Source organism: Ostrea edulis, chromosome 4 (assembly GCF_947568905.1).
Source record: "Ostrea edulis chromosome 4, xbOstEdul1.1, whole genome shotgun sequence".
In the NCBI taxonomy this organism is placed as follows: Eukaryota; Metazoa; Mollusca; class Bivalvia; order Ostreida; family Ostreidae; genus Ostrea; species Ostrea edulis.
The window spans coordinates 36,103,699-36,118,138 of record NC_079167.1 but is presented as its reverse complement, the minus strand read 5'-3'; the positions used below and the strand labels follow the sequence as shown (position 1 = coordinate 36,118,138).

Below are 14,440 nucleotides of genomic sequence, written 5' to 3'. Positions count from 1 at the left end.
TCACCCCAAATATTTAACTAGAATATTTGTGGGGGAGGGGGATATTAGTTCACATAGCCACTGAGTATTATATGGGTATAGAAGTCACTGGCTATCTGTAGCTCTCTGGTCTTCTGTCCCAATATTGTCCCAGAGAGCTATAGGTCTGCAGATATACGTAAATTAGATCGCTGTTACGATGAGGATTTTCTAATATGATTTATTTCAATCAGTGTCCTGCCTTAGCCCTATCCTTAAAAATCTTTGAATATTAAAGCTATATTAACTCTAGATCTGAACATTTTATTTTGTTGTAAAAATGTGCTATTTCGATAGTTTGTATGTAACTTTAACCATAGTCATTGATAAAATTAAAACTATTAAAGTTTAAGATTTTATCAAAATCAAGATTTCGGTTCTATTGAATAGATAGCATTAGACCTACATAGAAATAAATCTATGTACGGGAAGACAATTATGTGATTTTGCTTCAGTTAGAGCTTCTGGCTAGGTTTTCTAACACAAAAGTCAATAATAAAAGTTTAAAACCCTTATTTTTTCTGTCATTGAAATAGCAAATCACAAATTTGCAACAACAAAAAATGTCGACACCAAAATGACAGCTGGGATTGCTTTCAGCATGAGGTGTGGTTCTTGGTTGTATACAGTGTAGTTCACAAACATACTATTTTACCGTCTCTCGTGTTATCCCGGCCCAGTATGATCTTCATGGAAGAGATCACCTGCTGTACGATGCTAGGTGCCATGGTGCTGGAGTAGATGGAGGAATGTGAATTCAAGCGGAGATGATTTATCAGTCGCTGAAACAGACAGAAATGTGCATGTTGTAATCACTGATTTTAATTCCATTATATTAAGCGATCATGACTACAAACTATAGATACCATTTTTTTCTTTGGTAATTAGAAGATTGCCAGTTACCAAACAAAGTCAATATCGTATGGCATAAAGGTCTTGCCAAATGCAAATACATTTGCAAAATAAAACCTATTTCTGGATGATGGTCCGTTGTCATTGATTTATTTTGCAGCTCTTTCTCCTGATTTTCCCAAGCCAGTTAATATTGTTCCAAAAAATTAGTACAACTTCTTCGGTAGTAGGATCTGATTGTGTAGAAAAGATTCAGCAGCAGAGATCATTTTGATTAATTCTGTGTTGCCTTTGGGATTGCGATGCTGACGCAGACATTGTTCACAAATGAAGCAGTTTAACGCACAAGAGGAGACTCCCCAGACAGTATGGGTGTTTTTGCATATTGGGATTTATATCTACGTTTTTCTCATTGGAATTACACACTCCAGCATTTAATAATTGTATAGCCGTAAATTTTTCTGCCAAAATTGAAAGACAGATCTAGAAATCCAATCCTAGCATTGTCCGAAGTTTGGCTGTTTTTGATAATAATACTTCATTGTTCATAAATCAACGAAACGATTTCGATTCTTAAAACCAGAAAAATTCTGAAAGTCACAGAGAGGCGGATGAGTTATTGCATGCATTGAACAATCTATTCCGTCAATAGAAATTAGTGGATTACTGGCTACTTTACTGCGGATTTCCAACTTGGGGAATGGGTTTGATCCGCAACAGAGTTATTCATATTTGTATTCCTATGCCTTTAAAATATCTTAAAGAGGAAAGCAACCCAAAAACATTTTACATGATAAATGATAAGATTAATTATATGATAAAAAATTGTCATACTATTCTGTTGATATACGGCCTAGATACTACATGTAATTTGAAAACGTTAAAAATTTAAATTCCCGCCATTTATAGAGGCTGCCATGATGTGGAACTCTTTTGTTTTCAAGACAACAAAAATCAATGACTTTGACGTCACACCGTCTGTTCCGGTTTTGATGAGATTTTAAGATCCTGTGGTAGATTTTACGAAAAAAATAGGTTGCTGCATACCTGTTAAGCTGTTAATTGCACTAATGCGAAGGGGAGATGTGAAAAGTTTTTTCGCCCTCGAAATTCCCGACCTAACCAAGTCATCAGAAAACAAAAGACTTATGTAAACTGTGGATCCATCATTTGTGTAATTGACAAGTTGAAGTTCGAGACATTTGTATGAAGAAATGTGTATCGTCTGCATGGTCTGCAACTTGACTGAATATTTTCTCAATTTCTTCTTGCGAAAGAACGGGCTCAAATCTATACCGCTCCAAACTTAACTGTTCGTGACTTGTCATATTTATGATTTATGATGAAATAAACCAGAACCGACGGTGTAACGTCATAAATTAAACTTCAATGGTCCCTCTCTAAGCGGCGGGTAATTTAAAATAATGAATTAATGATAGATTAATATTGATTTAAGATTTTTGTTATCAAAGACTGTCATTTACGATATCAGTAAGTAATACTTTATTCATAAAATCAATAATGTGGTTAAGGTTGCCTTTCCCTTTAACTTGTTGGGGGTGGATGAAGTGCTCGATAGTTTGGAACACGTGATAACCATGGCGTGATTCAAAGTAATACCTTCCCCCAAATCTATATTATGGCATGTCAAACGTTGCAATATTTGATCTTTTCCATTTGTGCTGTATAATTTTCCATTTGTATTCTATATTTTCCATTTGCATTGTATAATTTTTCATTTGCATTGTATAATTTCCATTTGTATTGTATATTTTTCCATTTGTATTCTATATTTTCCATTTGTATTGTATAATTTTCCATTTGTATTCCATATTTTCCATTTGTATTATATATATTTTTCGTTTGCATTGTATAATTTCCATTTGCATTGCAAAATCTTTCATTTGTATTGCATCCGAGGGATTGTTTATTTTGATTTATTACGAAGGATTTCATTAGTTTAGGTCCCACTCATATTTAGCCGTGACGTACCACAAATAGACTTACTATGCTACATGTACGCGCACAGTGGCGTAGCAGAGGGTTTATTTTAACGTGTCAACGCCTGTCGCAACACGGGATGTCTGCTTTTAAAGTCACATTATCCGAAAGATCTGTGATTCTCACTTTTAGATAGCAATGCGTATGGGAAAGTATTAACTGGTTTGATGCAGCCATGACACGAGTAGAACTCGAACATGCGACCTCACGGTTACGAACCAAAGGGTATATCACTGAACTACCGCGATCGGTTCCATATAAGGACTTGTTGAACATACATGTAGCTAGCAATGTGGAATCTTGCGCCGGGAGACCCCCCCCCCCCCCATTTATTTTGTCAAAACGCACTTGTTCCAGGGGCGGATCCAGGAATTGTGGTTACGGGGGCGCCACTTTATGAGGCAGGGGGTCAAGGCGCCCCCCAGTGGGTCCAGGGGGCGAAGCCCCCGAAAGCTCCTGGATTTTACAGATTTTAGAGGGCTTGAAATATGTAATTTTTAATAAAATAAAATTAGTAAAATGACGCAAATTTTAAGGGTTTCTGGAAAAATTAAGTTCTCTCAATAAAGTAATTCAAGAAATCAAAAGATTTTGTCATTTATTTCTCCGGGAATGGAAGAAATTATTGCTTCTTTTATCTTTTAATACATTTTTCTAAACAAGATACCAAGATTTACCTTAAATTTAAAAATGGGGGGGGGGGGGGGTGCGCCCCTCTTAAATCCGCCACTGACTTCGCCCTCCCCCTGTAAGACCCCACCCCCTCCGCCGAGGCTTTGCACTGGACTCACTAGGGATCTTAAGACAGTCCCCAGACATCCAGCAGTTTACTGCATCCTTTCGTTCAGAATTATCTAGATCAGGCAGTGGTTAAATAGGAGACTAGTTTGAATATGCTGATCACATTAGACGCATAAAAGCGATCAATTAATTGGGGGGTTGGGGTTACCACATTACACTTAGCAAATACGGTACATTCCTGCAAAACGTGGCTCCTGAACTTTACCTCTTCAACATTTCGTGCATTACCAAATTCGATAAACGATAACTCCATTGAATAGTTGTAACAAGCCAAACTCGATGCATGTTAACAATTGGTGGGGACCCAAGGGCCGAATTAAGTCCCCCGAATCTACTGAATTCTGACTAAATAAAAATGTGCATGTTTTTCTGGAGAGTTCTATTTTTAAATAAAGTGCACCGTCACGGCACATGATACGCCCGTCACATATTGTTAACAGTATAGATTGTACCCATTAAAACATTTTTTTTATATCACCTTAATTAAATGTCACAGTGACCTTAAAGTAGGATGCGACACACCTTCTACCTAAGATGCATTAGTTGACCAATTTTGGTGATTCTAGGTGTAATAGTTTTCAAGTTATGAGCCGGACAAGTTTTTGCCATATATGGCCATATCTTCTTAATGAAAAGTCACAGTAACCTGGTTTTAATGTGCGACACACCTTCTACCCAAGATGTATCTACAGACAAAGTTTGATGATTCTAGGCCTTGTAGTATTTAAGTTACGGGTTGGACACGAAAAAGCTAACAGACGGACGGACATGAACGCCATACCATAATACGTCCCGTATTAAGACGGGCGTATAAAAATGATCGGGGGGGGGGGGGGGGGTCGCCATTACTAGAGCTAGCTACGTATTTTTAAAAATAACTAGTCCTGCATGGACCTGATCGCGGTAGCTCAGTAATATATCGCTTGGTTTGTGGGCGAGAGGTCGTGAGTTCGAGAACCGTTACTGTCATTGCCGCATCAAACCTAAGACATAAACAAAGACAGTGATTGCTCCTTTGCCAAACACTCGGCATTTAAAAGTGAGAATCACGGGTCTTTCCGTAATGACCTTAAAAACAGATATTCCGTATCGCTGCACAGGCATTGGCACGATAAAGAACCGTCATTGCTACGGCCCTGTGTGCTAAGCACGTCTACAGATGTGGTACATCAGTGACGTTAACTAATGAAATCCTTCGTAACAAATCAAAATAAATAATCCCTGGATACAATACAAATGAAAAATTATACAATGCAAATGGAAAATATAGAATACAAATGGAAAATTATACAATACAAATGGAAAAGATCAAATATTGCAACGTTTGACATGCCATACTATATAGGATTCACCTATATTTACAGATTTTACAAGGTTTTAGAACATTTCAAACATAAAAATGACCTAAATTCTTCATATTTCTTCTTTCAAGGAAACGCTTTAGTGACGTCACAACTGCGTCTATGACGATATGCACCTTTTGAAGTAAAGGGTTTGTTGTGCACGTGACATCAACAGACGTAAATATCAATCATCGTATTTTAAAATTTTAATATCTAAATTACTTACACATCTTTTAAATATATCATAATAATCGTTTGGTTTGTATGTCGAGCAACCTTGATAAATACCTTGGATCCGCCGATGTAACCACCAACAGCACCAAAACTCTTGGTAAACGTCCCCATCATGATATCGATGTCTTTGGGATCCATCCCAAAATAATCCACCACACCCTTTCCGTGGGAACCAATAGCACCTATACTGTGGGCTTCGTCCAGGTAAACAAAGGCTTTGTATTTCCTTTTTAACCTAACTACGTCAGGCAATTTTACTATGGTACCTTCCATGCTAAATAAAAGATGTATGTACAATTTAGATGTGTAGCTTGCTGTCCACGTTCAGCATACAGATTTTAAACATAATTTCTGTGAGCAGTCCTTCGGATGAGACCACAAAAATCGAGGTCCCGTGTCACAGCAGGTGTGGTACGATAAAGATCCCTCCCTACTCAGCGGCCATAAGCGCGGAGCATAGACCTAAATTTTGCAGCCCTTCACCGGCAGTGGTGACGTCTTCATATGAGTGAAATATTCTCGAGAGGAACATTAAACAATATTCAATCAATCTGTGAGAAATCGTTAATGGAATAATTCTTGATCAGCGAGTATTTTACTACATATACAGTATCCCTATATATTTTATACAAGTACATATCATTTGTATCAAAGTTACACGCTCTCTGGTACTTGGAATAAATCATGCTAAAGACAGTAATTGTAACCTAGGGTTGTTGAACACACCTATAGATTCCTTCAACGACTATCAGTATCTTATCCCACTTCCTGTGTGTTCTTGGTTGTTGGTCAATAATTGCTTCTCGTAATTTTTTTTCTAGGTCCTCCATACCTGAAATTAATTCAAATTTCTTATCAAAATATCATCAGTGGATTTTTTCAATGTGACATAATTTTTGCATATATTTTGATACACGTACGATGTATATTTAAAACAAATTACGGGCAATACGAATACATCGGGACGCAAAAGAAAGAATCGTAAATACGATATACAATGTACATTAAAGTAGATACATGTATATATAGAATTCGTAATGATTGCAATAATACAGAGGTGGATCTATAACTAATTTTCGGATTGGGTGGATTTCAAACTGGGTAGTTACTTTTGTTTTGGGATAAAATGAGATAAAATAGATGAGATAAAAACTATACCTATTTTAGTGATAAATCATTAATACATGTATATTACAATAAACGCATAGATATCCCATTAAGTTTTCTTTCAAATGGCCAAACTTCGTTATCGTCAACTTTTTACATTAGCAGTCAGTTTCAGGGAAAATGAATTTTAATTTTTGACTTTTTCAACTCAGAAATACTGTAAATGAGTTTCGAAAATAAAAATAAATAACATTCATACATTTCAGACCAGAAATGACATTTATAGCGCTTAGTCCTGTGACCTTCACCTTAAACTGGACTAATAAACAGTCTCATATTCTGACTTTTTATAGCAATTCGCCACGTTATTCTTAGTCATAATGGCCAAAATTAAAATGACTAACGAATAAACAGACAAATCAAAAATATTATGTCTGCTATCTTTGATCTCGGGAACTTAAAATGTACGTTCCTTTAATTATTATTAGACAGTAAACAATTTTGCATATAAATTTTAATTCCTTAAAATACTATCCCTCTCTAAATAAAATCCCATTAATAACCTTAATTTGGTTACGACTTAAATAATTACATTTCCCATGTTTTTGTCTTTGATATCTGTATAAATGGTAATGATAGCCACTTCCTGAATGTGTTACAGTTGTGAGCAGTGCATCTTTATAAATATACCATAGTACGTCTATTCTAACGGCTGGGAATTACCACAGAAATGAAAGTAGAATGTAAATACAAGACATAACACAGAAATGAAAGTAGAATGTAAATACAAGACATAAATTTCATTTTTGAAAATGCATGAGGGTATGAACCGCAACGCTTCACGCCGGCATACTTTTTCATAAAAGGCGTGAAGATAACGAACAGTGATCAATCTCATAACTCCTATAAACAATACAAAATAAAGAGTGCGGCGGACACGTAACCCTGAACATATCAGTGGTGGGATCAAGGCTGCAGTTCACACTCTCATGTATTTTCAAAAATATACTCAACATCTCGTAATTACGATTTTAAAAAATATACGTTTAATCTCATGATTGCAATGTTCCAATACGTATATTTGATCCCAAAGGGCTTTCGAAATTTTATATGCATCCCGAGAATAAATGTCATGTAAACTTGATTTTCTCCGAAAAACACACCAGAATATAAGATTTTGTAAAGAATTTCTTTCTACTGATGAACTATAATCACCAGAAACAGGTACCAGTAAATTGATATAATTTTCGACATTCATCCGCTGAAACCACAGTTCTTGCATTTAGACTTAAATGTATGCATTTAAAATCTCTCTGTTCTGTTAAAAATTCTCCATTCTAGTAACCTTAATCTTTCACTAAAGGACCCGATTACTGATTATGGCAAATCATCTGGATATATGCATCTTTTTTTTTTATGTACATGTATAAGTTTCTACAGTCCACGGTTTACAAAGTCGAAGCTCAAAGAAATAATACTGGCGTCATTGACCTTTTAGAAATGACCTTGGTTTTGATCTAAACACACATTTGGTCACAAACAACCTCTGTATCAAATATGAGATTCTGCATTTCCTACATTACAATTTAATATGGCTACGAAACTAAACACATGTATAATCCGTTTGAAAAAGACATTTTCTAATTGACCTTGGCTGATGGTCATACGTAACGTTTGTTTCATACAAAGACAATTTTAAGCCAGGCAGTGACCTTAACCTTGTCAAACTATCATTGATTTCAGCTCACATCCTCAGCTTAAGTGTCAATCTGATTAAAATCAGATCCAGCGTAGAATATCGGGGCGAGCAGAAAAGATCTGATTTTAATCAGATTGCTTATATACGCAAAACGAACTTCTAATTTGGTATGGTCATATCACGAAGAGAGACGGATATCATAGGGATAGTTTGACACCCCCCCCCCCCTCCTCCGCCGTCTGAATTCAGTATTAAAGCATTAAGAGACTTAAGTACACTATTACAGTTGTGTTTGAAGGTCCTGATTTGAGCCCCAGACAGTCTACATCCCAGGATCAAAGAGGCGTGATTCAGCTCATCACTCAGAATAAGACAGCCCTGGAAATGAAAACAATGACGGTTATCAACAACGCATGCATCTTTCATGTATCTTTCACATGTGCATAATGTAATTGGGTAACTGCAATTTATACAAGGAAGTATCTACTCCTGTGTTATATACATTATAGTTATAACGATTTCGATGACTACTAGACGCTTATAATTCATGGTGACTTCTAAAGATATAGAAATGGAACAGTTTTTTCCTCCTAGAAGCATGTGAAATATACTCAAGAAAGTTTGATATCTGACACAATGAATTATTTGATGACGCCAGAATAAATTAATGTTTCACATTTAACTGGGAAAATAATTGAAATCTTATTGGCAAAATAACAAAAGACATACACTCCTACAAAAAATATCACTAAATTGTATACATTTATAATCATTAATCCCAGATGTTCATATAGTCCATAGCTGACATGTTTAGCAAAAATAACACGATTATTGATTATGTGCTTATGAACGTTAGTTAGACCAGTTCGTGTCAATGCAATATCATATACTACCATAAATTTGATATATTTGGCGAATTCGATATTATTTTTTTCAAAGAGGATATCAGTTTACTGTCATTCTGTCGTAGCATCCCGGTGTGTTTCTGTTTTACATCTAGATTTGATGGAATCTAAGTTAGCGTGTTTTTAACGGGATCGTTTTTCCTGTATCACAATTTCTGTTTTTCACGTGTAATGACTATCGGGACCCACAGTCGCTTCAGCAGAATAAAATGCACATCAATTGATAATTTGTTAATCGAATTTGCTGAGTAGAAAGCTTTGCATCAGTAAACCTGCTAATAAGTTCCGTCCATACAATCTGGAATATTCTATTTTTTGCAATGCAAGAAGAATTTACCTCTGCTACTTTACACATCTGTGAACCAATAAGTACTAAACCTGATGTACAACGTTAAATAAAAAAAAAACAACAAAAAAAACAACAACAAGCAAAACCTAGTCTTCAAGGCAAGCTAAAAGTACATTTCGTCAAGACGTCTTTAATTTGTTACCACGAAATCGATTCAATAGCGCTTTTTATCTTAAAAGTGCACAGAATCAATTAAAGATTAAATTTCCTATGACGTTAGACATAGCGATGCATATTTGTGTTGGCAACTAGAATGATTTTTTATCATTACGTAAAATCTAAATGATAATGATTATATGTAAAGAATAAATAAAAAAGAAAGGGGGAAAAATCGACTCTGGTTTTCGATGACATTATATAAAATCTACATGTAACACTTCCACTAGCAAAAAAATGTCCAAAGGGGGGGAGGGACGTTATAGGGACCGTGCCACTCCCACTTTTATCCACGTGACTACATCATGGAAGGCGCTAATACATACTGTAATATCAAACGCGAATTAACAATTTCTTGAAGAAAAAATACTGGATATGCTCTTCAAACTATGTACAAAATATTTTTTTTAAATCAACAAAATATGTTTTCTAAATGAAGAGGCGTAAACATCCTTATAGAGCTGTACATATATTATAACGTATGGTTAGGATAGGATGACCGACCTCCTAAATATTAGTGATTTTTGTGTAAATGTCAATAAACAATGTCATTGAAATTGTGTAAACAGCAATATATCACAACTAATAAGCATAGGACGTGACTAAACTCTGTAAATCTATTTGTTTACCTTGCCCACGAGTGCCGGCATGTTCATGGAGTTAGTAGCGAACCCCATGGGCACCGTAATGGCAGCCTCCACACCCAGGTAGTCAGCAACTAGCTCATCTAATTCTTTGTGGATCTGAAGGTAGCCTTAAAAATCAATGAAATTTCAATCTACCATTTTTAGTGCCTCAGAGAAATTTGTGACGTGTCTCTTACAAAGAGATCGACAATGACAAAACTCCATCAGAAATACATATGAATTAACGACATACATTTCCTTTAAGAAAAGAAAAGCAATATAATAAGCTACCATAGCATTCTTGTGCATGTAATATTGATCAATTTGTAGCTTTAACCCGCTAAAAGTAGAGAGAATGTTAGCCTAATATTTTGGGAGAAAATTCTAAAACGGAATATATTAGACAGGAATTAAGTTTGCACATATTTGCTTGTGCTTGAATATAATTCTATTTTGTGCTCATGTTTGTCTTCCGGTCAATTACAGACCTAATTCTTGTCTGCTGGCACAAATCGAATTCCCTAGATCATTAACTGTCAGCTCCACCGCTTCTGCGCAAGGTCCACTGTTCTGAGAAAATCCCAGATAATTATAGGATCCAAAATTAATGGTTCTCGTACTCGTTCCCGTATACCTAGAAAAAAATATCATTTACTGAAAGACACTATTGTATTTAAAATAGGGTAATTTTGTATCGTTAATTTTTCTCTCATCTTGAGACATTACAAGTTGGTACGGTTGTATGGTATGTATAATCACATATACCCCTGGGCAGAGACTGATTCAATCTATTTTGCATCCATAATAAAATTGTACCATTAGTCCCAGGTCCTTTTACTGCCTTTACCTCGTGAAAAGAAATAAAGATACCTTGATGCTAAATAACACAGAGAATATCTAATGTTTATATATATATATATATATATATATATATCCAAATGTGAAAAATTGCCTCTGTGTCCGGTAATCAATAGGTAAAATATTAAATAAAATATGACAACACGTTGTAAAACGTAAGCGTTTTCATTTTTAAAAAACTCTTCAGACCTTTTGGATATATAAAGCACTAAATAATCACAACTAGGTACTGAAAATTTTCGCCCCAGCCTGGGGTCGAACCAGCGACGTACGGCACCCACCGCCTAGCACGACTGTCAAACCAGTGCGTAAGTCCACTCGGCCACAACAACTTCCCTGGAAAGGAAGCTTTGTTATGCTCCTAAAGCGCTACTTATACACACTGATGCAATCCCACACAGTCGCTGTGTCATTCAGTGTTTAAGATATTTTATAAGGAGAGTGGATCTCTCGATGCAATTGTATAGAATATTTAATATAAAGCACAAACAAACAATTATAACACCCAACCTTACGTTTACCCCTAGGATCTAAACGATACATGTGAAAATCAATTAATTAATATATAATATATATATATATAGAGAGAGAGAGAGAGAGAGAGAGAGAGAGAGAGAGAGACCCATATTGATTTTATCTTGTTTAACGTCTCTCTTGAGAATTTATCACTCATGGAGACGTCACCAAGACCGGGGAAGGCTTCAGATTTAGACCTATGCTCGGCGCTTACTGTTATATATATATATATATATCCTGTCTCTAGAGTGAAATAAATTTTATATTCAACAAGAAAACAATGAATTTTATGTTACTGATATTTTCTTCTGTATTTCTTTTACCTCTTTTTGTTGTTTTATTATTGTTTTATTATTGATCGTCCTTATTTACATTCCAAAAGTTTTTGGCTTTGATATCTTTACAAATGGTAACAATAAGCATTTCCTTATGAACGCGCTGCAGTTGTAAAGAATGTATGAATACAGAGCTACTCGATTAAAATAGTTCGACTATTTGAACGCGGCTGGGAATTGCGGCTGACATGAAAGTAGAAAATAAACTTTATTTTCAAAATTACACGTGGGTACGAACTGTGACGCCTCGCGCCGACATACGATTCATGATGCACTAACTTATGCCGACTGGACGCAGTTCTAAACCTCGTGTATTTTCAAAATATCAATTTTTACAAAACTACTTGAATATTATACTTGTAATATACGTCTATTTTGACGGCTGGGAATTTCGACAGACATGAAAGTAGAATGTAAACATTAAAAATTATGTATAATAATGATAACATACTTCATTTTTGAAATTACATGAGGATATGAACTGCGATCACACTTCACGTTGGTATTTTTAATGATGCGCTAACTTATGCTGACTAGAAGCAGTTCACAACCTCATGTATTTTCAAATTTCTTAAACTGTGAAATGAACAATTTTTATTCAATGGATGAATTGCAGCATTTAACTGTTGAAACTTGACAATGTACTAAATGATGGTTTAGAGCGTATTGACAGGTATAGGGGTATATACCAAAGTATAAAAATTCAATTCATGGCTATTACCGGAATGTCCAGTAATGATCATCAGTCACGCGGTCCATAACGTCCATTTCTGCCCCGGGAACACTGCAGATGGTCCGATACAAAGTGTCTTTTCCTCTTCTGAAGATGTACCAGTGATAAAAACTCTCCCAGGTTTGGTACAGTGGAACAAAGCCCTGGGAAGATAGTGGCATGTTTTTTTCAGAGGGTACATATAATTAATCTTCGCTTCCCTTATTGTTATCCGAAAATAATGAAACAGTGGGTTAATACTGCACCCCTCTACTTTTCCTTTTCGGTTTTTTAAATCAATGAAAATTTGTCCATGTAACCTTTTGTGCCCCACCCACCCCTAATTTCTGTGGAATCGAGGGGGTTATTCTATATATTCGGTATTTTCTATATCAGGATAGGAGAGACCGAATATAAATAACCCCCTCGTTTCCACAGAAATTTCCCATCCCCCTACATAGCCACCCTTGGCATTGCTTCTTTCCCACGTATTCTCTTTAGAGAAGTCGAGAAGCATAGCCTTCATGAAAGCTATGCCTCTCGACTTCTCTAAAGAGAATACCTTCCCACGCACCTATAATGCTGTACATATATAGAACAAAAATGTTAATAAGAAACCTGATTAGAGAGAATCCTGAGATAACACAAGCATATCGATAACGGATAGTGGTTGATTGATTGATTGGTTGTATATTGTTTAACGTCCCTTTAGATAATTTTTCACTCATATGGAGACGTCACCATTGCCGGTGAAGGGCTGCAAAATTGATGCATGTGCTCGACGCTTGGGCCTCCTTGGCCGAGTGGTTAGAGCATCGCGCTCAAAATCACACAGCCTCTCACCTCTGGTCGGCGCGGGTTCGAATCCCGCTCGCGCCGGTAAGTGAGAAAGTTTCCCAGTTTACTTTCGGAAGGTCGGTGGTCTCTTCCCAGGTACATTATAACTGGGTTCTTCCACCAATAAAAACTAGGCGCCACCAGATAACTGAAAAATTGTTGAGTGTGGCGGAAAACACCAATCAATCAATCGACGTTTACGGCCTTTGAGCAGGGAGGGATCTTAATCGTGCCACACCTGCTGTGACACGGGAAATCGTTTTTTAGGACCGCCCCATTTAGTCGACTTCTATGACAAGCAAGGGGTACCGAGAACCTATTCAAACTTAGATCCCCACGGACAGTAGAAAGTAGAATATAAATCGACTGCATTCGTAGACTCGAAAAGCATATTAATTGAATAGCAGTAGTAGTTAATGTTAAAGTTATTAAAGTAAAACAGAGGGTTAGAAAAGGGAAAAAATAGGAGGCCCATTGGCCACATAGCTCATCTGAATCACTTTGGCCCTGCTGTTGTGATTTTTAAAAAGTTGTTTTTCCAAACGTTATTCCCATGAAAATTTTGCCCCATATTAAGGCCCCAACATAGCATGAAAGGGTCACGACAAAATCAAACTGAAATTGGATACCTCAACACCAGTATAACTAACATGACCTTGCTGTTCTGGAGAAAGCCAAAGTAAGAGTTCATGGTATGAAATGAAAGATCTTGCCATAAAAATTATATATACAAAATATAAAAGCTAATCCTTATATACACGGTGGCGAATCACGTGACTTTAGCATGACCTATAACCCCGGAAAATTAAGACGAAAGTCAACACAAGGGAAAATTTAAACGAATAAGTAACATTTTTATCGATAACGAACTTTCACATTTATATGACTTATATCAACATTTGAAGGATTTTCTCAAAAACAAATCTATTTAACTGCGATAGAAGTAGAGAACACGGACCCAGTTTTTGGGCTGTCGGAACGTCTTGACCGAAAACAAAAAACTGTGTCGATGATATCTTTGATATCCCTTATTGTAACCCCACCCTACTCAAAGGGCCATGACTTCAACAAACGTGAATCTACTCTATGCC

At 36.1% G+C, this 14,440-nt stretch overlaps 1 protein-coding gene across 6 annotated transcripts in view; it reads right to left on the bottom strand.

Annotated features, from left to right (window-relative positions):
* The window catches only part of LOC125670491 (serine palmitoyltransferase 2-like), a 34,692-nt gene that overhangs the window by 13,309 nt on the left and 6,943 nt on the right, over window positions 1-14,440 (bottom strand). For 5 of the 6 annotated variants that reach the window (XR_008802359.1, XM_048905696.2, XM_048905694.2 and 2 more), the window contains exons 3-9: window positions 12,522-12,676; window positions 10,580-10,725; window positions 10,095-10,219; window positions 8,340-8,433; window positions 5,976-6,081; window positions 5,304-5,523; window positions 674-800 (exon numbers count right to left, since the gene is read on the bottom strand). Coding sequence is in view for 5 of the 6 variants with exons in the window: in XM_048905696.2 (XP_048761653.2) it covers window positions 674-800; window positions 5,304-5,523; window positions 5,976-6,081; window positions 8,340-8,433; window positions 10,095-10,219; window positions 10,580-10,725; window positions 12,522-12,676 (973 nt within the window). In the remaining variant the exon portion in view is untranslated. Of the gene's footprint in view, window positions 1-665; window positions 801-5,303; window positions 5,524-5,975; window positions 6,082-8,339; window positions 8,434-10,094; window positions 10,220-10,579; window positions 10,726-12,521; window positions 12,677-14,440 lie in introns of all 6 variants that reach the window. The other variant, XM_056162508.1, reaches the window with a different exon arrangement.